This window comes from Penicillium malachiteum (genome assembly GCF_028827825.1).
Source record: "Penicillium malachiteum strain IBT 17515 chromosome Unknown utg000001l:1.0-8184562.0:1.0-8186909.0, whole genome shotgun sequence".
Taxonomy (NCBI): domain Eukaryota; kingdom Fungi; phylum Ascomycota; class Eurotiomycetes; order Eurotiales; family Aspergillaceae; genus Penicillium; species Penicillium malachiteum.
Genome location: NW_026643094.1, coordinates 5,623,038 through 5,648,068, shown reverse-complemented (window position 1 = coordinate 5,648,068; position 25,031 = coordinate 5,623,038). Strand labels below are relative to the sequence as shown.

Genomic DNA, 25,031 nt, shown 5'->3' with positions numbered 1-25,031 from the left:
AATTGTCTGATTAATTTCGCTGGGTATCTCGATTCAATCATGATTTTTACCTATACAGCAGAATTCATTCATAGTAGAGTCTACTGGGAAGACAAATGATGTAATGATAATTATTGAATTCATTCATATCATCATACTCTCCTAATAATAATACATTTCAGGAAATTGACTCAGATCAAGAAGGCCAGTCGAACTGTCCACTGGCAGATATCATCTCAGTCGCAGTCGCAGTCTCAGTCGCAGTCTCAGTCGCAGTCTCAGGCTCAGGCTCAGGCTCAGGCTCAGACTCTCGACTTGGATGAGGCTCCTCCATCTCCTCCAAAGTAAGCCACCACCACTCATTCAGATTCCATCTCGTCTGTGCGCCATCAACAGTCTTGTTCACAACTCCAACCACAAGCAACCACTTCTCCAGCAAAAGTTCAACTTCCCACTTCATCAGACCAGGCTTACACATCACCGTAATACTCTCAATCGAGACACCAGCCCGAATAAGAAGACAGCCAAGCACAGAAGCAACGGATTTCATCCACAACTCCCGAATCAAACGGCCATGGATATCATACCACAGTGGAATATAATTCGAAGGCGGGGGTAGGGGGGGCTTGTAGTTTGATAAGATCCATGATTGGGTTTCCGTACGGATACGTGGATGTGGGTCGAGCTTCTACTTCAAAGCGAAGCTTAAGCTTATCCATCTGCCGAGTGAGGTATCCACCGTCCATGAGACCGTACTTCTCTCGTGGAGGGTTACAGGGGAACAAGTCGATGTGACCGTTCGCAAGTAGCTCGCCCAGAACAAGGGAATCACCGTCACGGCCGTGGTAACTAACTTTGAAACTGCCCTCTTCCTTGAATGCAGTGTCTAAGATTGTAGACTTGAACAGAGCTGCGCGAGCAAGCTGGTCCCCGTCTATGCCACGACGACGCTCCATGGCCTGGATGAAGAAATCATGCATCATGTAGTTCCGTCCAGGGACGGCACGGCCACGGTTCGCATTACAGATGACGCGGTCTGTCATGAGGGTTTGAGTGGCTAATGAAAGGAGGGCGTTTCCAAATGGCGCGAGTGTGCTTGCTGCTGCTTCGGCATCGTAGCGATCTTCTGGTGTGGTGACGTTGGCGCGAACCCATGTCTTGGCTAGTTCAAGGTTTTGAAGGTCTGCTCTGTGTGGAAGTGGAGGAGCGCGAGCTTGTTCCATGGCAAATGGAATGCGGGCCATGAGACGGCGTCGATGGATGCTCGTGATACTACCAGACGTAGCGTGCACTTCTTCTGGGACGGTCCCTTGTTCTTCACGAAGCTCGAACATGTTATCAAATTGTTCGCGGGTCGCAGGGAGAGTGGGAGCCTTTTCAGATGTGGAGAATTCAAGCTCGATGCTTGCCCATTCCACAACAGCTGGCCAGTTGTATCCTTGCAAGTTCTCATAGTCGATTGGAGGAACCTGGTCCTTTTCATAAGCCAGCAGGTATCTCTCCTGGAAGTCATATTGCATCTTGAGGATTTCCATTCGGTTTCTGGCGAGGATGGATTTACCATATTGGATGACTACTTCGGCATCACTATTAGGGAAAGCAAGTGGAACGAGGTCCCAATCCACGGATTTTCCGTCATTTCCACCAGCTAGAGTGCGGACTGCGACAATCGCAACCATGTATCTTCGAATAACGCCCTCGGGAAGTGGTTTCAGGGTAGTTCGACGGCGAATCGGGCGGACTTCCATGTGCCTGGATCCAGAAGAATCTTGCAATACACGTTGACGTTTGGGGGCCCGTTCGGCTCTCATTAGTTGACGGGTCTTCATACGTGAAGCTTTGAATTTCTTGGGAACTTCCAGCTCGTCAAAGTCAAACCGGACCGGTCCTTCGAGAGGTTGCGCGTAGAAGCTTTTAGGGGCAGTCTGGTCTATGAAGGGATGGTCTTCATGGAACGTGTCAAAAAGATCTTCATGGTTTACCTCGAAGTGCAGGATTTTCTCGGTGGCCCTCCAGAATCGTTGAGCATCTGTGCTATTCTTTGCCTTCGCACTTGGCGGTTCATTAGGCCGACGTGCAAATGCATTAAGCACATGGACGGGGTCTCCGACAATGACACCAAAGTCAGCATTGGCACGATTGTCTGCGAAATACCCTCGTCTACGCCCAGACTTTCTGTGATTGATAGAACCCGTGGCAAATGTGCCCGAAGCCGAGTGGTAAAACTGGCCCGGGTTCATCAGGAAAGCCATTTTCCCAGTTAGAGAGAAAAGAGTTGACAATGCCTTTGGTCGGCCAGGAGGTCTCTTGATCTTGGGTGGCAGCGGCTGATCCCATAAGGGATTGACCATGAATTTGGAATGGAAGAAGTGATGGATTCCCCCGAATCCCTCACCAAATTGGTGGGGGAGCCTCATGAGTCGTCGTACTCCAGGAATCTCCTCCTCGTCATCTTCATACTCGTCGGAGTCGGTTTCAGAGTCATATTCATCGTAATGATCCTCCATCATTCTTCTCAGCAACACTCTCTGCACGTTCCGCTCTGCTCGTTTCTCTTGGTGACGAACTGACATTGGCTTGTCCATGATCCGGACAGTAGCGCTAGATATTATAGGCACACTTGTCTTGGGACGATGGGAATGTTTAGCGGGGTTGAGATTTCTTGATAGACCCTGGGTAATCTCTATTCCTGGAGCAAATGGAGTTTTCGTATCACGATCATGGATGAGGAGCTCCGATCGCATACGCTGAATCAGTGGGTCATCAGGTGTCATTGTTGGTAACCAAAGTATCGACTTGGTGACCATTAAACCTCGAGTATCTTTACCAGTGAAGGTTGACTGCTTGAGAAGACCCGCTTCCACGAGATGAGTGACGGCAGTTCTCACGGTGCGAGTGTCTGGTTTTTCCTTGTAATTCAATTTCAACCACGCGGTCGTAAATGGATGCCAAAGCTCAGTGCCGCCAGGATATGCACCTCCTGCCTTTTCCACAATTTCCATGACGATCTTCCTGCGCATGAACGGCACAGAACCACCTTTTTCGGGTGTGCCATGCGTTTTGGGGGTATTATTCTTGATTTGCAGGATACTTTTTGCAATGGGTGTCTCTTGGGTTTGAGTTGGTCGTGATTTTGGTGTAGGTGTTGGTGTTGGCATTTTAGGAGGATCCATAGACTTTTCCGTCATACCCGGTGTTTTTGGAGTCTTGCGTGTTGCTTGTGGAGAAGCTATTTTACGCCCGTTTGTGACTTGCATTGAGGGGTCATCATTGGCATCAGCTGTGGCCGGTGTGCTCTCCCGAGCCTCCACTGAAGTTGAATCAATGTCAATCTCAGCGGTGGCCGACCCTGTTTGAGTAGCCTGTCCACTCTTTTCCGTGGGACCACGAAGACGCCTTTGTTTTGAAGGTCGTCCTTCAGAGTTTTGAGCTCCATTGATGCTTGCCGATGGTGTTTCCAACCCCTCGGGAACTCCAGGGGATTGATCTCTCTTGCTCCTTTTTGGTCGACTGGAAGTGACCTCAATAATTTGGTCCGGTTGAGCAGAAGTATCATCGACAGTGGCAGCTTCAGGGGTTGACATGGACTCCTGGATTGGCAGCGGTACAGGCTGTGAAGGCATCTCCTCGTCTGCCTCGGTGTTATCAGAGTCTGCATCATCCTTGGTGAACCAGGTCAATGAGGATAGATTGGGTGATTTGAAGACAGCTATCCGACTTTGCTTCGGGCGGCCCTGCTTCTTGCCTGCAGGTCTGCGCTTGCCGCGAGGCGTGACATAGATTCCAGGCGTAGGTTTTTCCATCACAAGAGCACTGTACTCTGTCCATGTCTCATCCCAGCCCATTGCCTCGAAACGCTCTTTCTTGGACATGCGCTTCCATTTTTCTTGCTTCGTAAGCTTTTTCTGTGGAAATGAAAAAGCTTCTGACATCACAGTGTCGCTGTCACTGAGTTCTGCCGTAGAACCCTCTATCTTCATCTTACTTGGTGAGACCTGAGTAGGATATTTTCTCGGGCGACCCAGTTTACGAGAGCTGGTGGTGGTTTTTGGCAGAAACTCGATGGCGACTGTGGACCCTGGTTGAACACCTGCACCAATTGTTAATATCGTCAGATACAAAAAAGAAAAAGGAAGACAACTGCCAAATTATTTAACAGAGGTCCATGGGAGAGCCGAATACATACGATACGAGCCATCTTCCTGGTAGACACCTGCTGGATCCTTGCGTGTGAGGCTGTAGTCAGAAGGTTTGCAGCATAATAGGCCTTGGGCCAATTTGATATTTCCATTTTTCATCAGAAGAGGCGATGTTATTTGGGGAAGACCATAGTTGTCGACTTCAAAAGGCGCTTCAACGGGGAAAACCTTGACCTTAGAAGCCTTGATCTTTTCGGGAGGAAATTCAACTGCTTCCCAAAACGCACTACCCTCATCGACCTTCCTTGCAAAGTTCCTCGCAGAGTAGTTGACATAGTGAATGGTGGTTTTTTGGACATCCGAATCCCGAAGAATCGCCATGTGCCGAAGATGAGGTGGTTGAGAAAATTGCCAGCAGTCAGTCAGCCGATGAATAAGACACTCAGATGGTCTTTTGAAATAAAGACCATAGCACGTGCGATTGATGTTATCATTGGTGATTCCCTTCGTTCCTGCCTGGTCAACAACATCTAAGACTTGGTTGGCGAGGTTGCGATCTGGGGTCCATTTTGGTACGGTACGTGCAGATTGGATGACGGTTTCTGTATCAACAATGCCGGTTTCTGTGTCTGTCTCTGTTTGCCGCTTTTCAGTTGCTTCCTCCTCCGCATCTAGCTCCATTTCTTCATCAATATCCGCCTGGTCCTCTTCAGCTTTGTCGATGCCATCCTTGCTGAAAACGTGGAATTTGTCCAAGTCCTGCTGAGTGGGCTCTCTCATCAGTTGCACGCATGAATGCATCAATCCAAACTGTGATTTTGCTTTCACTCGTCTCAACACTCCGATTTGCTCCCACTTGCGAAGAGCTCGTGACAGGACTCTTGTGTACCAGAGGTCATGAAAGTCAAGCATCACTTTGAGATCATTACGGCCAACGATGTTATTCTCGCTGGTTCTGAGAATTTCGAACGTTCGGCTAATGAAGGCCTCAAAGTCGATCATTTTGGTAGGCTCAACCTTCTTTTCGCCCTCAGCCTCCACGACCGCTGCGTTCATGAATCGACAGTGAATCAGAAGACTGGTACGTGTATTCTTGACCTGCACAGCACGCTTTTCGATGTACCCTTTCCTGACCAACGCGTCGGTTCTCTTTGGAACTGAGCGTTTATCTTGGCCACTGAGCTTGATCAGTTCTGTTTGGGGAAGTCCTTCGGATTTGCGAGCGGCGATGATGGAGAGCAGTGCAAATTCAGACGCTGGACACTTGGTGTCATCAGGCTCATGACCGGTGACTGCATACCATGTCCTCTTCTTAGAGACGAAGATTCGAACTTTGGAGGCAGTTGGTTTTTTGTTGTCTTCATTTTCCTCGGGTCCAGATGGCTTTTCGTTCTTTTCCGCAGACTTTTCAAGATCTTGAACTTGATCAAAAGTAAGATCATTCCACTGGTTGTTCTCCCCGATCGAGACTTCAGGGTTACGCGTGAGCCATGACCAAACCTTAGCTTGGAAGCGATGATCTACATTTTGAGATCGCGCGTTTTCATCCTGGGAAGAAGGGTAGAAAATTTCAATGCGTTTCACAACATCTTGTATGGTTGCGCCTGAAGATTGATCAGTTTCATATCCACGAAGGGAAATATTTGAGAATTCAAGCAAGCAGTAGCTCCACAGTGTATGAAAGAGGGGGTGCGTGTCATGATGATATCCCTGTGGATCCCATCATGCCCCTGACTTCGTGGTGTGGAGGGGTCCTCGTGCAGTATTGGAGACATGAGGTGTTTACATAGAGTCAAAAGTGGGTCTGCAGTCAAGAGCTATACACACCTTGGCTGCCGCAAAGGGCGACTTCATTTAGCAAGAAATCGATCAACTCTTGCAAGCCTCGCGCCATGATCAGCCCATATTATGAAGAAAAATGCCGATTGGATGGTTGAAAGAGAAAAGTGACGAATGATGGAAATGAGGAGAAAGATGAAGGAAGGGCTGGGAATCGAACTCACGCCATTGGAATTTCAGTGAATTTGCTTATCGGAAAACTTTTTTTCATATCATCACGTGATGTGTCTGCCTTGTAATTATGGCTGCCTTGTTATCGTCTCATCTCATTCCTCTTTCTTCTTCCATCTCCAGGCACATCTACAACACTCATTATTTTGAATGAAGCGCTCTTTCTTACTTCAATATTTCCAGCCATTGTCAGAGTTTCGTGTGAAACAATGGAATATTTTATTTATCCCCCCCCCCGAGTGTCTTGCTGATTCATATTCTGATATCCTTGGAGAAGATATGATTCCCTCATTAGAGACATCTTCATTAGCTCCTCGATAGAAGTGTGGTAACTCCCTTTTCTACTGAAATATTTGAAATATGGAAGCACCGGAGGTTTAAAGTTCATAATTCTTATCGTGCGTCGTCAACTTGAAGCCACCGACTCGAGATGTGTACTGTGTACTTCCAGATGATTAATCTGCATCATGTCCTGGGAATTTTTGTAACCTTAGTGCAATTACCCATTTTTTATTCCATGATCGAGATAGCTTTAGTCCAATTTGAAGTGAAAAGATACTCACGTTGATCATATACAACAAATGGATGGTGCAGTAGATCTAAGATTATGTACTAGTAACTCTAGTAAACACGGACTCACGGACTCGCGGACTCATTATGTGGCGGGATCCGCATCCGAGCTGAGATCTCCCGGCTCCTGATTCCTGTTTCCATACAACGCACTCTGCCAGGGATAACGCGTCCCCACTCTATATCTCCATTGTGTTTATACATTCTCCTGTGCATGGTAAATCATGTGTCTGGGCGTGTCTAGCCTCTCAAGTCGGCATTTTGGCACCCGACTCCGATCTACGAGCGACCAGGTGACCAAGAAGGAAAACATGCATAATTGCCAAGGTGGTAATGGTACACGATAATGTACTTTTAGTACACCATTCCACTGCTCAATCGAACAATATTAACATAACAAATCTGGATGCAAAAAAACGGAAGAATTCCAATAAGAAACAATCAAGTAAAGAGGCTAGGCATTATGCATGACATCACGGACGAGGTTACGTCAAAGGTACATTACTTCACAGCTTAAAATGTATGAAGATCAATGTACCCTCAAGCTGCCCGTATAACTCCGTCGTTTCCGGCCTTAGAGAGAAAAAAAAGTCTCATTTGGGTTAAGGTGATCATCTGAGTCTTTTGTTCTTTGATCTTTTGATTTGAACTCTTTCCTTATTTTATTTTTCATGCCCCTGAATATACGATTGATCTCTTCATCTCGCCATGTCCCATTAAGAACATCAAGCACTCCACTGTGATAACAATCCGATCCCCCTGGAAATTCGATCCCCAAATCCGCGCGCTCCGCCACTTGCCACGCTGATGGAGGACACCGAAGCATCCGTTGTTCCTGTCCATACTATACCCCCTCCACTACCATATTCGCTACATACTCGGAAAAAGGCCATCGCCTTCTTCTGGACCATCTTTGTTCTAGATACATTAGGTCAGCCGGTCGCGCTGTACTGGGGATTATGGTATGGGACCAATCTATCGCATAACTTGGGTACGTTGAAAACAACTTATTAGCAGAGAGGGTCTCCAAGAGGACATTGGTTAATAAAGGGATGTAGTATTTTCAATTGTGACGGCTTGTTTAGGAGGTATTTCGGTCTTCGAATACTTCTACCGCTTATACAACCTCTTCCGCAAAGATTCGCGCGCTCGACCACTGAATGCGCGGAAATCATGGGTATGTCGCTAAACATGAATGAAAAATAATTAGTTATATACTGACCAGCTCTATAGCTGGATTTCTTCCATATCAATTTCACCATTGTGTGGTTGATTCTCGCCGTCGAATTGATTGTGTATGTCTGCCCACACTTGCCCGGTTTCGCAAACAATGCTAATAACCTTGGAACAACACAGTGGAACGGTCCCTAAAGAACCATACGGTTAGGTTTACAAATATCCATTCAGTCTGATAAATAATAAACTAACAGCCGCAGTCCGCCTCATCGCAATGATCCTCCCAACAGTCATGTTCTACTTCGGATTCGTTCACCTCTCCCTCGATATCCTGCGCATGGCTGGTTTCAAAGCCCCCTTCCGTATCTCATCCACACCCAAAGGCTCCGTAATGCCAACAGCTCTCTACGCCCTAATTGAAGATGTCGTCGCCGTCGACGGTGGAGGCGGGCAAATCTACCGCTACGCCCTGCGAACAAGATATCTCTCTAGTCCATACTTCCGCCGCATGCTCTTCGAAATGAATTGTTTCTGGAGCGGAGGTTCAATTATATGTGCAGCCGCAATCACTGCTATAATCTTTACTGTTTCCGAACCTATCGCTTACACGGTACGTCAAACAAACAAACCCTTGAACCATTCTGAATCAGACTGACGTCATCGCATAGTTGGGCTGGACACTCCCTTTCGCATGGGCATTACTGTGGACTGCCATCACTATCCCCTGGGTACAAAGTGATCTGCGCCGAGAGAAAAAGGCCTGGGCGGAGAATCGTGGTCAGGGCGGAATTCCTTGGACAGATGACATCACTGCTCCGACAGCCCGGACGCGTTTCGAATCTGTCCAGGAACGTTTGCCGAATATTTTACCCTGGAATAGGGACAAGCAGAGTGCACCTTCGACACCTTCTATTGAAGGAGATTGTGTTGATGGTATGTCTCATGAGGCGCGAACTGAAGAGAATGGAGTGGCCGTGAATAATGATGTTGAGACCACCGCGGAACATAAGTCTGAGCAAATCCTTGCGGATGGGGCCGATGTTGATGTGGATGAGAAGACAACAGAAGAAATGCCTCGTGATACAATGACAACGACAAATACGACTACAACCCACGACGAACCGAGTCAACAACCTTGAAAACGAACGGAAAAAAACATACGGATACGCACTCATCTCACCTGTAACAACTCATGATTGATGATTTGGTTTTGTTTTTGGTCTTGATACTCTCACATCTGAGGGTGATATCCTGATAAATTTGTCATTTTCTGTTTTTTTTTTGGTGATTTTTTATTTTATTTTTGTGATTCAAATGTTTGCATATGATAACGCGTGGGGTTCGCAATTACTGATAGACACACTGGCAGTTGAGCAGGCGATATTGGATCTGCTTTTTGGCCCTTGTATATAGATACCCTTGGTTTTCTTCAAAACTGTGTTTATATCCATTCTGATATTAATAAAATGAGATTTATAATAAGTTAAATTGTATTAACCCTCTACTGAAGCTAATGCTTTATACTATACAGGCAGAGTATAGTATTCATAAGAGTGGGTAGTTAAAAAATCTCCCAAGAAGTAAACTGATAGAGGGTGCCTGGAAATCCTGGCGTTGATATGGTTTCTCCCTTAAGAGGGTAAATTTGGGAGTCCAGATAACCATCCACATCGTAGTAGCTCAGCGGGCTATCGTGTCTGGTCCGATTTGATTTGACACTATGATACCATAAGACTAGAATGCTAGGACTGAGGGTTGCTCAGTAGCATCAGCGAGCGTGAGACTTGCCTAAGTGGAACACCACCGTGAGAAAGCATGCAGCGGACTATGTAAAGGGCTTCTGCGGATGGGCTCTTTTTTGCTCTTTCTCTTGATACCCTTTTTATATTTTTATCTATTTTATTAGATTTGTTATGATTTTTTGAAAGTTGAAGCTTTCATCACCCCTCTCATTTGAAGCCTCACTTGACACAAACATCGCGAAATCTAAAGTCCCTGGATCGATCCGTGCTCCTTTCATTTCTTTTCATTCTTTTTCTTTTTCTTCTTTTTCTGTTCGCCTGTAGCAAAAATAATCTTCTATCTTGATATGTTAAACCACCTGACTCCGAGTCTTGTCTCCTAAGATACTGCTCCAGGAGCTAAACTATGTACTACTTGAGTACTTTGAGCTTGTAGTATATCATCATATCATAAGTCTGCTCTTGGACTCCTGATTACAAGGATATGCACACAATTGATCAATCAAGCCAGCTGCAATGAAGCAGCAGCAAAGGTATATGAATTATAAGATTGAAAAAACCTCCACTCCTCTATACATGCAAAGACCGAACAAACGGAGAGAGAGGTAGAAACGAAAGGCTAAAAACACAAGGGGAGAATATGCCGCGAAGTAGGCAAAAAAAAGAACAGTATCAGAAACAAAAGGATCCTCCCTCTCCCACCAGCACCCAATGATATCTGTAGACAATACAAGTAACGAAGAAGAATAACAGATCAACGCCTATGTACGGCCCGCTGCACGTTGGGGTATCTAAAGGAGATATAGGCATGGTAACGTATACCAGGGAGATGGGTAGGATTCTTTACATGCGTTGAGTATAATAAGAGAAGTAGGGCAGGGAGGTGGCTGAGGAAAAGCAACGAGAATTTTATCCAAGGAGAACCTCGGAGGTATGGTATGAAGTGTTTCAGGATTAATGATCAGGAGTAGGTAGATGATTAGGTGTGGTAGACGGGTTGATCAACCTTTGTTGCGGAATGTGAATTTCCGACTAAGATTGCGTATGGTACTGTTTTTGGTACTGTGAGATTCGTTAGTACTTGGTCTATGTAATGTGGAGAATATTATTGCGAGGTTCTCACCTTTCTTCCTGCTCGGGGCCGTTGGCTTCAACTGTTGTCACAGTGTGGCCTGCAGTCATCGGTCTACCAGGAGCATTGACAATGCGACGGGATTCCTAGAAGTAGATAAGTCAGTATATGGGATCACTCAACGGAAATATGTAGAATAGTACGAACCTCCCAACGGGAATCCACATCGACTTCACTGGCAGAGCGAGTGTCCGATATGACATGATCTGAATGATCGCGAGCATCGGAGCTGAAAGATACAGATCTAGCCAAAGGAGAAGCATTCGACTGCATGGACTTGCGCGACGGAGACTCGGAGTAATACTCGCTGTTCGAGTCAAAGCTCGCTAAGCTTGCAGGATGACTTCGCTCTGAGTCCATGAGATGGCTTGGGTTAGGAAGAAGTTGAGACGAAGACGCAAGCTCACGGAACTTCTTCTGCTGCTGCTTAGAAGGACGGTGATGAGAGAACTTGTTTCCGAGGATAGCAGGGGCGTGGGAGATAAGCGCTTTGGTGACATCTTTCTTGAGGCGCAGGGCAAGGTCCAAATTCGACCATGTTTTGTTTCCGTATTCCAAGACAGGGAGACGGAAGACGAAATCGTGGAGATCTTCGATGTTGTGTTCGCCTCTGCCCTTGTAGCTCATGCAGAGGACCACATCGTGAACTTTGACGTGAGCCAGTGTCATGTAGTTTGACGCGCGAGACATCATTTGAGACAGATCGTCCGTCGGTTCTTTTGATTTGCCCTTGGAACCCTTGCTCAGAGCAAACTTCTTCTTCTCCTCACTAGTGCTTTGGCTTGAAAGGGATTTATCGGTCGGCTGCTTGACAAGCATGCGGATACTCTCAGTGGACTTCTTCTTCGACAAGCCGCCAGTAGTTGCAGGACGACCTGTCTGCCGAGAGGATTCCGGTACGCTCAATCGAGTATTGCTTCTGTGAATTGGAGTCATGTGCAAGCCCTTGACATGGCTGGGTCGTCGATTCGACTTGCCCTCCTCGGAAAGCGAAAGAGTTGGCTGCAATCTAAGTTCAATGGATCCAGGACCCTTGGATAGCGATAAATCATCCATTGATACGCTGTCATCGTCGGCGCTGATGGATTGAGATATCGACGGGCTATTCGAATCATCATCGTCAGAACCATCCGATCCATCAAGCGGTTTCATATTCTTGATCATGAAAGGCGAGAAACCGCCGCTATCAAATGCACCTGCTCCCATATTCGGGAAGATGTACTCGAAGAGTTTCTGGCCAAGTTCGCGCTCCAGCTGAATCTTGAGTGGGAAGAGAGAGACCTCGAAATTGTCAACAACGGGGATTCCAGCAACTGCCTCCAACATGTGCCATCTGATGCGTAACATGAAATCATCCAAAGGACGAGGTTGGTCGGTGTAAGGTGCAATGATCTGGGGGTAGATAGCGTCAGGCAGAAGGTTCAACCCAATCAACCTTTCAACAGCCAGTAAGTTATGGTTAGACCCATCAGAATTGTCTGTCCTTTCATATGTCGCATTTCGAAGTTGGAATTCCACTAAAGGTGCAGATGCCTCCTTCATCAAATGCCAGACAACCTCGCTCGCAGAAATGCTCCAACGCAGCAGACCGTTGGTACCAGACGAGCTAGGCTCAGCACGTCTTTGAGAAGTAGTGATGGCCTTCATCATGAAGAATAGCTCATCCTCGCACTGAGACAGATCGTGCTCCAGTGCTAATCGGTCCTCCCAGCCCTGTTTGTCAAGGTATTTGGCATTAATCTGGAAGTACTCTTTGATCTCCTCCAATTGACGAATACGCGACTGGAGTTTGAAGACAGCCTCGGGAGCCCCACGGAGATCACTGAAATCGGAAGTAAGCATGATCTTCTCAAGGCGCTCATTCCGAACTTTCTCAAGCGGTTCACTGTAGAGCATAAGATCCAAGACAATGATGTACATGGAGTAATACTCTGCAGAGTCACAGATAGCGCGGAAATGAGGGAAATCGACACTGATTTGATCTATCCGGGCCTCCTCAGCGGTAGGGTGAGCATCATCATGGCCCTTGCCCACTTCCTCATTATACTTGAGTCGAAGATTGTTGTACTTGTCATAGCGGAGACTGGCCGAGGTCTTCTGCACAATGCGAGAAAATCCAAATGGATTCAGCTCAAAATCGAACATTGCTTCAAGCGTCAACCAAGGTGGCCAGGCAGATCCTGGCGCATTGCCGTATTTGTTGCCTGCGTAGAATTGCAAGTTGGCCATGAGGTTCTTCTGGGTAGCAACAAAGAACTGAGCTCCGTCCATCTCAAGAGAGAAGCGGCGTTGAACCAAGCCACTGACATCGTCTGAGACACGTTCTTTGTCCATGATTGACACGACCTTGAGTTCCATGCCCTTCGCAGCTACCATCAGAACAGACTTTCGGTTCTTCTCGCTAAGCAGTTGGATCTGAGGGGCAATGAGCCGCAGATAGTAGCTGTTTTGCGGTGTGAATTCTGGCGCAATATTCTCGCTGGAGTTGTCTGAATCCGACGGTGACTGAGAAGGTGACTGGGTGTTTGACTCTGACGGCTCGGTGTCCTCTGCGTTCACATAGCGCTTCGCGTCGTTCAGCAATTGCTCAATGCGGTCCTCGACGTTTTCGTCATCAATTTCAATATCAACGTCATTTTCATCGCGAGTAGTCGCCCTAGACATCTTGGGGTTCTTTCTTTTGTTTTTGTTTTGCTCGTCCACAATGTCAAGGATGAATTTGACGGCTCGTCTGGACATGTAGTAGACGAATCCACGACGCTGACTGACTTGGTGACTATATCGGAGAATGATATTTCGAAGAGAGTTGTTCCATTTCAATTGAACATTGTGAATCATGAAGCGATTGTTGAAGTCACTCGAAAATTCATCATTGGCTGATGAGTAGATGCCATCGATACCAGAAGCACGACCATCAGCAGTAGAATCAGCATCAATGCCGGTACGCGAGGAGTTCACACTTGGTGCAGCGTTCACACCAAGCCGGCTTCTATTAGGTGTCCGTTCGTCACGCGCCAAGAGCTTCTCAAGTCGGTTCAGCGTTGATGTTAAGAACTTGCGCCGGCGAGTGAGAGATTCGGCCTGACGAAGATAAGTCTCATGTTGAGCCTTGAGGTCTGCATCATGATCGACTTCTTTCATCATTTTGAGCTCTTGTTCTCCAATAGTCCGGTCGTAGTTGCGGATCTGAGCATCAACAGTAGCAAGACGATCCTTGATTAACTCAATCTGAACACGACGAGGATCATTGGTCTCGGACATCACGCATTCATGAGTGGGCTCATGTCCGAAAGTACTGTATCCAGTTTCTTCCGGTCCAATTTCGCCATGATCTGTCTGACGGAAATAGGTGAAGCGCGGGGTGAATGCCAGCGGAAGAATTTGTGTGCGAGGGTTGGATTCTTGTGGTAAGATCCAGTCAGGCTCAACAAAATCATCCATGTCAATCCAGTCCAGGTTTTGATCGGGGATGGTAAACCGGGATAGATCGACTGATGCCACTGGCTGCTGGAAGGTAGAGATGATGTCGTCTTTGGTCTTTTCGATGTCCTCTGCCGATGTGCCTTCAATGGTTGCCGAAACAGCACGGAAATCGGCCGATTGCAAGTCAATAAGAGCTTGGTGGATGCGCATCGCGCTTGTCTTAGTTTGCTTAGAGCGACCACGAGCTTGGGTCCTGACTTGCTCACGGCGTTGATGAATATCAAGTTTCAAGGAGTCGAGACGAACCTTTAGACCAGTGGCAGTCACAGCATCCTCAGAATAATCTTCACGGTCTTTGTGCTTGTAGATATGGGCCACAAACAACGGAGCGAGCAGAATCTTGTATTTGACAGTTGCCAAATGCCGGTTGAACTTCTTGCTAGTCTTAGTGACACCCGGGAAAAGAGCACCTTGACGAACAGGAAGAGACATTACGCCGGAGAACAGAGACCACCAGCTGTAGAAATGAGTGAAGAAACGCGGAGACAAATGGGTGGTGTTGTAGCTTGCGGATGGCTGAACGCCATCGACAGACCAGTTTCGGTTCAAGGGGGCAATGATTGATACAGAAAGATGGATATGATCGCTTCGGAAGCCGCGATAAGCATCATAGTTGGCGCGCTGCTCTGCACTGAGGAACTTCGGGTTTTTGAGAATGACCTCATAATGCGGCTTGAAGGCGAAAGACCGCGAATCTGCATCAATATCACGCTCAAACACCAGCCCAGCAGACCATTTGACATCACCAGAGAGCTTCATCACCACCTTCTTGAAGTGGGCAGCATTCTTCTGTTCACTAGACGCTGAGCTGGTTTCCAGGTCTTCTGTGCTCAGTTCATTGGCCCACCGAGCCTCTGCACTGTAGTCGGGAATCGCCAGTACATATTCACCACTGGTCACACTCATGAACTCCATTGGATCATCATTAGAGTGGATCTCCCATTTGACATCTTTGCGCCAGCACATGACGAAACCACTTCCGAATCCAGTCACCACATATGGATCACGAGAACCTTTGAGGCGCAGATGAACATCACCATCTTCCTTCCAAAGCACCTTGAGACGAGAGTGAAAGCTGAGTCGAATCTTGTCCCAGAATCCAACGCGATCTGATGGATCTATCTCAGGTTTGGTGAAACCTTCAATGATCTTCATCAAATCTTGAATCACAGGCTGGTAGGAGACTCCCCAAGAGATGCTCGTGGGTAGGCTTGTATTAATTTCAATGACTGGATCGGAGTATGTCTTGACAGGAGAGACCGAACGCCAGACCTTCATCTTGAATGGATCAATACGAGAGCCATCCGCAGCCTCAGTCGCCGGGATAAGTTCCACTTCGACTTGTCTTGCAGATTCATGATCGCGGAACTCTTCAGCGATGACAAAATTGGTCCGCAATGACCAGCTAGGAAGTCGTGGAGACTGTCCGGGACGTAGAGATGGGATGTGCAATAGGTCCAACGGATAGTCTCGTAGATTGACACGCGCTTCACCCATTTCGAGGTTGAAATTCATCGGAACCAGCAAGCCGTATTTCATGGATAATGGCATTCCCTTTCCAATATGGTGAAGAAACTTGGGGAATTCCTCGATAGGGAAAGAGGGCTTGTCGATAACCAGGTTTACATCACTGATCAAGGCAGACAACAGACCTGGTCTGTTCGGAATTGCGAGAATAGTCTCAGTCTCTTTAGCGTCATCCGGAGGTTCGTCCGCGCCAGAGAACAAGTTTCGAACTTCCTTGATGGAGGTTCCCTGGAATTTAAGAGCAGCATCAATCTTCTCTTTCCAGACTTGGGCATTATGTTGCTGGAGACGAGCCCATGCGGTATCTGTGGCAATTTTCTGCTCAGCAGTCAAGCAAGTTGCACCTTCAGTATCATAGCGGTATTTACCGCCCCGGCTACGAGGTGGTGGGTCATCTGGCTTCGTCCGTGTGTCCACACTCTTGCTCCTGCGAGTATCTTGACTTGTCCGCTCGCTACGAAGAGTCCGGTGGCTGGATCTAGCACGAAGTCGCGATGAAGCCCGCCGTTGATCCGACTCTCTTTCTCTAACCTTCTGTGCCTTTAGGTAGAAAGCCTCTTCGCGGGCTACACGTTGTGTCTGCTCAATCAACCCGGTTCGATAGATGCAGCCAAGCTTCCATTCGAAAGCATCATCTTCGAGTTCAAATAAGAGCGCTTTAGTGCGCAGAGTTATTCTTGGCACTTTCTTTGGACCCTTGGGCTCTCGGACGGAGACAAACTCTCGGCTGCGATTCTTGAAACGGTGATGCAACTGTTTGAAGGCCTTTGAAGTGTTGATAATATTATCAAAGATGCGATGCATAACCATATGGTGGGGCACGCCAAGTCTAATGAAATCAGCCCACAAGTCAATGGACCGCTCTTCGACTAAATTTTTGGGGCCCTGCTTGTATTTCATCTTGCGGAAGTCAAGTCGCACATTGTTCATACTACCAATTCTTGCCCAAACACCCTTGATTTTAGGTGCCTCAGCGTGAATTCGAACAAGATTGGCCTTGATGAAGGGGGTAGAGAGTCGTTGAGAGTTACCAGCTAGGCCGTAGATCTGAAGCATCATTGGAGGATCGTTCGGCAGATTTGTCTTGAGCTGAACAACAGTCGCCTTGATATCGACCGTAATAAGCTCATTCTTTGAAGCAGCGGATGGAGAATATGGGGGAGGTGGTAACGATATGCTTGGGACTCCTCTCTGCTTCTTTGGGGTGGAGTCGGAGTCTCGAGGTAAAGGCGTGAGCACATCTTGAATGACAGAAATCGCCACACCCACGCAATAGAACCGGTAGAGAGAGTATTGCAGGTAGATTCCCTTGAACATAGAGTTCACATGCAAAATAGGTCCCATTCGGTCACTTTGTGTGCTCAAGGCAATTTCAAACCGGGGGAGAGAGAAGAAAGGCTCCGGCTCAAGATAGTCATCGGATTCAATGACGAATCCATCAAATCCACGTACATGGAGCGCAAGCCGTCTGCCATCTGTAGCACCACGCTGAATGTTCTTTGGGGGAGATGTTGGTGTGAATCTAAAGGGCGATTCGTCTGCCATTGTCGAATGACTGGATGTACGCCTCCTGGCAATGCTACCAACGCTCTGCTCCGTCTTCTGCGCCTTATACTCTGCTGTCCAGGATTGCAGTTGTAAAGAAACACCTCGGGAAATATCAGACACGCTCTTATCCACACCAGCAACTTCAAGGCTGAATCCAGTGGACTCAAATGAGAACTGAAGAAGCCACGGTGGAATCTTTCTCATTGGACTAATCTTGCGCTCGTTATGAGGCATTGGGACACGCTTTGGCGTCTGGAGATGCGTACGGAATTGCTCGAGCACCTCGCGAATCCCGCGATTGACATCTCCATTGATCATGTGGACAGAGCATTCATTCAAGCTTCCTGAAGCGATGACATAGACCTGAGGGCTTGCATTCAAGTGTGCCTTGAATTCTAGAGTCTCGGTCGTGAGCAAATTATGCTTGTCACCAGCAGGGGTCTGATAGTAAAACTTGTGAGACGCAACACGGTAAATAGCAGAAAGCGAATAGTGCGCGCCACCCTCTGACGAATGTGACGATTCGATATCCAGCGAGATTGACGAAATTGATGAAATGAGGAGATTGTAGTCGTCCGGAGTACCTGACTCTTCTTTGATGGGGAGAACAAATCGAATCACGGGCTCATGAACAGACAACTTGATGGTTGCTTTGGGTAACAAGCGGGAGATTAATTGATGGTTGCTCCGCTTCTTGACTCGTGGAGATGATGCACGCGCTTGTGCCAATTTCAATAGTCGAGAGACATGTTGGGGTTGCAAATCAAGCGAAGGAGACGTGATAACCAGGTTGGCAAAGAGAATGTTGGAGTTGCGCTCTTCGGGATTTTCATCATCAAATGCATTGACGGTTTTTGATGGCAGCGTGGTCTTGATAGTCGTCGTGGCCATGGGAATATAGAGAATGTTGTCAGTTTCTCCCGAGTTATCATCCAAGCTGACAGAGAGGGAAATGGCTGCGAGCAGGGCTTGGTGAGCAACATCGTCTCGTTGGAAATACATGCGATGCTCAGGGCTCCTTTGGTCCATTCGGTGAAGATCAACACCAAGCTCATGTGAAACCACATTCAAGAAAACCGGCTGCTGGCCTGCGGAAAGAGACCCCAGGCTGCGAGAGAGACGAAAGAAACTCAGGGCAACCTGAATCTCTTGAATACCGCGGAGCAAAGAGCTAGCAAATTCCTTGGAGTCGGCGACCGTTTGTACTAATGAATCATTCTGGCTTCCAGGCTTGTCGAGCTCCTCCACAAAGTCAGCAAACGAGATTTCGTCATCCGTCTCTGGACTGCGCAACGGCTCCTTAGATGGGGCTTTCTGGGCTGATTTGATGCGCTGAAGTAGTAAACTGAGGTCATCGTATGGAAGATGTAGTCGACCAATTTTCAGCGCTACAGAAGCATCACGGAGTCCCTCCAGATCCTTGTAGAGCAACCCATGAAGATTCACTCCAACATTATCCAGAATCTCCGTCGGCTCCCGACCATCCACAGCAAGCAGAACGTTTTGAACATTCATGATCCATTCCGCAGGGCGTTGTTCCCTTGACATATCCTTCTTGCGCCGAAAGAGCTTACCCCGTTCCACCATCTTACTCCGTGTGTCCACCGCTAGCGACAACGACCCAACCTGAACCTGGCCAGCACCAACAAACTGCACAGTCGAATTGACAGCAGAGACATCAATCAGGGCCAGCCAGTTGATTTGTCGATGCAAGCTCTTCAGCCGCTCCTTGATCCGAGTCAATGTCTTCCATGTTTTGCTCCGCGGGGTGGCCGACTCGGGGGTTGCACTTTCGGGGACGGGGCTACTCGGGGTCGGGGATCCCAAAATATCTCGTGGTGCCTCTGTCTTTCCCTTTGCCAATGTAGTCGTATCCAATGTCACCTTCAATTCCGTCAACCGAATACTAATCCATGTTGGTTGCGCAAAGGACGGGGGGTGTAGCGAGAACCCGAGTCCACGTATTTCAATTAGGAGACCTTCCCTCGGGGCGTATGCGATTCGACGAAGAGAGAAATAGCCGATTCTTTGAATGGATATTCCTGTTGCAATACGGACGATCGCGAAGACGAAGAACGACGAGAGGTAAAGGAGCAAGAAGCCCACCAAAATGGAAGTCGGGTTGAAGAGGGTCATCGCGAGTCGCGATCAGCAGGGGCTGATCTGTCGAACAGGAACACGGCGCAGCACACAGGACATTGAGTGAAAGGGTTCGGTTTTTATTTTCTTCTTTTTCTGTTGTATTGAATTGTGTTGTTTAATGTCGTAGAGGGGGGTGAGGGAGATATAGGGAGGGTATAATTTCCTAGATCCTCAAATGAACGTGTTAATTTCGGTTGAGGGGGGTGTGAGATTTCAAGACAAAAAAAAAAGAAGTGAGCGATTGATCATACAAGGAATGGGCGAGAACATCCAACGTGTTCAGTAGCACGAACACCACATCCCCAAGTGGATCATAATGAGATTGATGAATTGTATGGTTCGGACGCGCCGGAGACAGTTGAACCACTAAATTGCCCAAACCGGCTTTTCTCGGCAGCCGTTCTGGACCTGATGATCTGTTAACTCCGTTATCTATATGTATGAGGGGTGTTTGTATATACAATATTCCCCTCGTTTAGACTGGTTCGGTTATTTTTTCTATGTAACTCTTAGTCTTACTTTCTTTAATTTGCATATGCAAGAAAGACTCGGAAGAAAAAAAAAAACTCATATTCACAATTTTGACCTCGTAAATGATTTCGTTTCGCAGAATTAACGTGGGGCTCTCCCTGTTCACGATCGGCGTTCCATGATTCGACCCCTTTTTCCCCAAATTTTGACAGAAAAGTGGATTAACTAGAATAAATAGAATACTATAGAATAGTAGAGGATCAATAGAAGCAAAAGTAGACTATCAAGGACTTGAATTCGATGGTATCATGCAACTATACAAGGGGGTGAAATGTGGACACGTGCTAGATGGCTGGATGGAGTAATCAATCCCATACAAGGTGCTGTACTATGTATGACCTTTATGTTAAAGGGACCCCGGGGAAGTATTAAGAAAGCATAAAAGAAATAATACAGAAAGAGAAAGAAAAAAAAAGAATCAGAATACAGGGTACAGAATACATCTGCCAAACCCCCAAAGTCAGAAGGATGCAGATGTGCCTGTGCGCTGCATCTTCCGAGCCCCCAACACGTCCGAAACCGTCGACAGGAAGAAATAGGAGCCGCCATGAGTTTAGGATGATGACTCGGGAATGGGACTTGTCACTGGTCGAGTCTTTTCGAGTCCCTCAATCTTCTCATCCAGAAGGGCAATCTCAGCTTCTAGACTGAGGAGTTTCTCGCCCAGCATTCCACGATACTCTTCATCGGATAGATGCCGAAGGGGAACCCATTTAGATTCCGCTAGGCGCACTGCAAGTGGTTTGGAAGGGTTCTGGGCCCTTTGGACTTGCCATGCATCAACTCTATTAAAGGCACTTTGACCAGCAAACCCGAGTAGAGAAAAGATAACAAGACCAGGAATAAGTCGACCTCCTAATCTCCAAAAGTCAGTGATCAGAATTTCTAGAAATAAAAAAAGTTCTACACATACCCATCAATCGAGTGACGACTCCGCCGGAGATTCCACCGCAGAATGCGCTCACATAAGTGCGTTCTTGCGGGGAAGCCTGATCCTTGAAATGAATTTTAAGGATATTGCTCCGCATCCCTGGAAAATTAGATTGTTAGTGGAATGGCTTTTAACTCCGTGGTTGAAGGGGTGTACGTACACCAATATGTTGAACCACATGCAAACCAATGGATACCACAAGATATTGAATGGATTACAGGGTTTGGTGATCGAATAACTCCCGATGCCCCTCCATAGATCAACCCGGCAGCGCCTAAATTCGTCAGAAGATGTATGGTGAGAAATCCGAAGGGTCCTGGAATCCATTTTTGGCCCAGTACGAATGAAAACTTACCGCTCAGCGCGCCTACTTTGGCGACTGATAGTAGGGTATCTTTCCCAAAACTGTCATGGGGCCGGTTGCTCCCGTTCATGTTGCGAACCAGTTGAACAGATATGCGAACATTCCTATGCTACTTGGCGGTGGAATTAATGATGCTCGACACTGCGTGTTGTGAATCGGTCACGTGTTGCTGATGTAATATACCAGTTGACTGAAGCGGCGCGTCAGATACAAGATTCAAAGTAATGAACCTTAGAAATTCTACTAGTAATTTTGACCTACATAGTAATAGATATCGTTATTTTAAGTAAAACTCTGGTCTATTGACTGCAGACCGATGAGATACCACCTGTTTTGTTGCTATGAAGTCTCAAAGTCCCGGGTGCGTTATAGTTCAGATGAAAATATATTCATTTCCTGACTTTGGAGTGCCCACTGGCAGTACTATCTGTAGTAGGTAGAGGCTCAGGCTTCCATCTGGGCAACTCCAGGGCCCGGGCTTGAACTTGAAGAAATGATCATGATGAATATTTGACAAAATTAAATTGAGAATTTCAGAACCTGAGGCCAAAAATACCTACGTAGTAGCCTGAAATTAATATAACCAAAATTCTCCAAGTCAGACCATCTCTAGTTTTCCTTCGCCAAAATATCGGCTACGTGATCCACCACGTTGTATTCCACCACCGATCGGAGCTTTCTGGTCATCAAGCTAGGAAAGAAGCCTGTGTATGTTGAAGGTTAGTCACGGTAAAAATCTCCATCTCATATGAAATACATACCCATGATTTTCAAGAACCCGTACATAATGTATTCCTGGATGGCGCCCATTTCTCGTTTTCTATTCTGACTTTCTCTCGCGGTTTCCAAGATCTGGGCTACATGTGGTTGGCGAAGGGCCATGTAATGTTTTGCCGCTGCTTTGAATACCCCCTTATAATCGGCTACCGAGGTAGAACTTTCGCTTGTCACTTCGTTACGCAGGTGATGTGACAATATGAGAGCCAACGCCTCTACATCCTCTAGTGCCTGCGAAGAGCCTTGTCCTGAGCTTGGAGGCAAAGCGTGCGCTGCATCTCCGACTAGGACGACACCGTCTCGCTCCCAGGTTGGAATGGGAGGACTGGTCCATGTGGGATACATGCTTTTGACTTCAAGTGAGCCCAGAATTTTCTGAATGACTGGATCTTTCCACTCCGCGTGTCTCTTGTGCAATTGTCTTGTCACATCTGCCTTGTCAATATTCTTATGATCGGGACATTCGTCGATCTCATAGGTTGACCACCATGCAAGAGAATCTCCTGGTTCGCAAACATGGTATGGAGAGTCGCGTTGAGGTGCATCTTCAGCGCTGTTTGAGAAGAAGTATCCAAAAAATCCATTGCCTCCAAATATGAAGTTCACGGACCCCTTCTCGACAACTGCTTTGACTTCTGAAGCAGGGATAAATCCTCCCACACCGACAAGGCCCCTGTTGAGATGGTTAGATAAATTCCCTAGAACATCATGATAGTCACGGAAGAATTGGAAACGTGAGATAACGTACTCATACTGAGGTGGATAGGGATCCTCCTTGGCATCAGGAAATATCGCCCGTTTGGCCGTACTTCGAACACCATCTGCGCCAATTACAAGGTCTGCGTTCACGGGTGGACTGCCATCCACGAAGAAGATCTGATTATTTCCATTCGGATTTGCCACAACCTTTTCAATCCGTTTGTTGATGATACGATCGCCCGGGACTCGTGCACGTAGACACCTCCAGAACGTATCGCGACTCGACATCACCATATTCATCTGTGGAGAAGCGTCGATAGAGGCAGCGGCCCCAAGGGAAAGAAGAGAAGATCCGTTTTTGCTTTTCAAGTTCGATGATGATACCGCATAACCACCGCGGACAACATCTCGAAGAAGACTCTCATCCAGTCGTTGCAGCACACGCAGGCCGTTTGCCGCGATGCCCAAGCCGCCTCCTACCAGGAGTGTGGACGAATGTGTGTGCACCTCTTGGCGCTGCTCTGATGTAACATCCACATCGGTATTGTATGCTTCGTAGAGGATGATTTCGTAAGGTTCAACCCCCACAGACTTTGGAAGATGCTTCTGTAGTTCCAGATACATTGTGCATCCGGAGATGCCGGCACCAATGATCACGATCTTCATGCTGGTTCCTTGAGGTTTCAAAGTGTAAATTGGAATTGCAGGTGATCTCGAAGAATTTATCTGGAGGGCAGAACCTGGCGAATATAAATACGCGAGGAGGCAAACTCGCCATATCTTGCATAGTTCAAGTCAGTGGACTGCCATGAGGGATATTAACCAATCATATGCCTCATGGCCCACTTGTCCGCAAAACTAGCCCAAATGAGCTTAGTGTATTATACCCTTGTTTATCGGATTATTATTATCCCGTGGTTCAGATGTATACAGTACCAGAGCAAAACTTTCGAGTCCGATTGTGAATGGGCCTGGTATCTATGGAAGCGTCATTTCCGGTATTGAGTAATAGCTGTGGATATAGGCAGCAATATTTGCGAAAAACTCTGACGGTGCTGCGGAAAATTGCAGTTCTTGGCCACATGTGCCCTGGAGCAGTTTTGTGACATCATCTCCCTCGTTGCAGGGAGCCCAGATTCGAACGATTTGTATCGGAAGCGCGACCATGATATAGCCACGCTGAGATATAGGCTGTGGCATGTTGGAAACAAAACTGAGCGCTGAAAAGATTGATCGGATGTGCTGTTGAATACGATTTTCATATAGATGTGCGGACGGTGAAACCAGGAAGAAAAGCCTGAAGACAATGACATTTGCTGCATCAAAAAGAGCAGCCAGAGCAGCGGTTGGCATATCCCCAAAAGGTAAGAGTAGAGTATCGTACGGATCGCCAGGTATATCGATACACTTTTTGTTGGTGGGATAATTTGCCTCTGGATTTGCTTGGCTAAGATCGGTCCGGCCAACACATTGAGACCACCATGTGTGCATATGGGTCATGATTTGAATTAATGAAGCACCTAATTCAGGTCCGGAAGAGCAGATATCCCCACCTTCGGACGCGATCACCCTATCTGCAATTGCTAGGCAAGGGGATAGGGAGAAAAAGATGTCCACAAGTTCGTCGAAGGGGCCCTTTGGAATTAATTCAAAAGGAACAGTCATCCACTGAAATGTGCAAAATGGATGTTCTTCATTTCGAAAGAGAGATGAAATCGCCTATCATTTAAAGAAAAAAGTTAGAAAAATATTCAGTATAGAGCAAAGTTTTCCAGCTAGGACGAGTCAGCATACTATCAATAGTCTCAAATGACGAAATATCTTATGCAGAAAGCCCTGGCGACAACTTTCAGGGCCTCCCCGGGCAATCATCATCGATGCACCCTGTACGTGCTGGAACCAAGCTCCTGAAGCCGTACCAGCTAAGCTTTCGAAATGGGTGAGCATTACAGCTGTACAAATCATATCATCACTAAAAGATGATATCTGTTGATGGGAGAGGCACTTCTGAAGACCTTGTAGAGCTCTCAGGTACCATCTGGAGGCCTCTGTTTGTATGGCAATGTCTCCTGCCAAGAAGCCGTAGAAAAACATTGAAGAAGCACGGATAGAGTGTTTGACTGCATTTTGGGTAGGTGACACTATGAATTCAGCGATATCATCGAGCCAAGTGGAGGATTGCTTGCCTGATATGGGCTCCTTGAAGGCAAACGACTCGATAAAATTGGATACAAACAGTTGGTCGAAGATTTCGACACGACTGGGCTGGTAAATGGACGGT

At 47.1% G+C, this 25,031-nt stretch overlaps 6 protein-coding genes across 6 annotated transcripts; 1 reads left to right on the top strand and 5 right to left on the bottom strand.

Moving 5' to 3' along the window:
* Positions 1 to 175: 175 nt before the first annotated feature.
* N7483_002105 (uncharacterized protein) lies at positions 176 to 6,012 on the bottom strand (the record flags this gene model as incomplete). The annotated part of the gene is made up of 4 exons (XM_057085542.1): positions 176 to 535; positions 567 to 4,069; positions 4,166 to 5,722; positions 5,946 to 6,012. The coding sequence occupies 4 exons, from the start codon at positions 6,010 to 6,012 to the stop codon at positions 176 to 178; spliced, it is 5,487 nt and encodes a 1,828-aa protein (XP_056951691.1).
* Positions 6,013 to 7,505: 1,493 nt separating this feature from the next.
* On the top strand, positions 7,506 to 9,013 carry N7483_002104 (uncharacterized protein; the record flags this gene model as incomplete). Its single annotated transcript, XM_057085541.1, has 6 exons — positions 7,506 to 7,689; positions 7,757 to 7,875; positions 7,932 to 7,993; positions 8,055 to 8,080; positions 8,135 to 8,484; positions 8,543 to 9,013. 6 exons carry the CDS (start codon positions 7,506 to 7,508, stop codon positions 9,011 to 9,013), a joined length of 1,212 nt encoding a protein of 403 aa, XP_056951690.1.
* A 1,604-nt stretch (positions 9,014 to 10,617) lies between these two features.
* Positions 10,618 to 19,442, bottom strand: N7483_002103 (FMP27 family protein; the record flags this gene model as incomplete). The annotated part of the gene is made up of 3 exons (XM_057085540.1): positions 10,618 to 10,678; positions 10,740 to 10,834; positions 10,896 to 19,442. 3 exons carry the CDS (start codon positions 19,440 to 19,442, stop codon positions 10,618 to 10,620), a joined length of 8,703 nt encoding a protein of 2,900 aa, XP_056951689.1.
* Positions 19,443 to 20,532: 1,090 nt separating this feature from the next.
* Positions 20,533 to 21,344, bottom strand: N7483_002102 (uncharacterized protein; the record flags this gene model as incomplete). The annotated part of the gene is made up of 4 exons (XM_057085539.1): positions 20,533 to 20,834; positions 20,893 to 21,009; positions 21,071 to 21,184; positions 21,266 to 21,344. The coding sequence occupies 4 exons, from the start codon at positions 21,342 to 21,344 to the stop codon at positions 20,533 to 20,535; spliced, it is 612 nt and encodes a 203-aa protein (XP_056951688.1).
* Positions 21,345 to 21,883: 539 nt separating this feature from the next.
* Positions 21,884 to 23,416, bottom strand: N7483_002101 (FAD-dependent oxidoreductase; the record flags this gene model as incomplete). Its single annotated transcript, XM_057085538.1, has 3 exons — positions 21,884 to 21,978; positions 22,036 to 22,724; positions 22,800 to 23,416. The coding sequence occupies 3 exons, from the start codon at positions 23,414 to 23,416 to the stop codon at positions 21,884 to 21,886; spliced, it is 1,401 nt and encodes a 466-aa protein (XP_056951687.1).
* A 312-nt stretch (positions 23,417 to 23,728) lies between these two features.
* Positions 23,729 to 24,250, bottom strand: N7483_002100 (uncharacterized protein; the record flags this gene model as incomplete). The annotated part of the gene is made up of 1 exon (XM_057085537.1): positions 23,729 to 24,250. The coding sequence occupies one exon, from the start codon at positions 24,248 to 24,250 to the stop codon at positions 23,729 to 23,731; it is 522 nt and encodes a 173-aa protein (XP_056951686.1).
* Between the last annotated feature and the right edge of the window lie 781 nt (positions 24,251 to 25,031).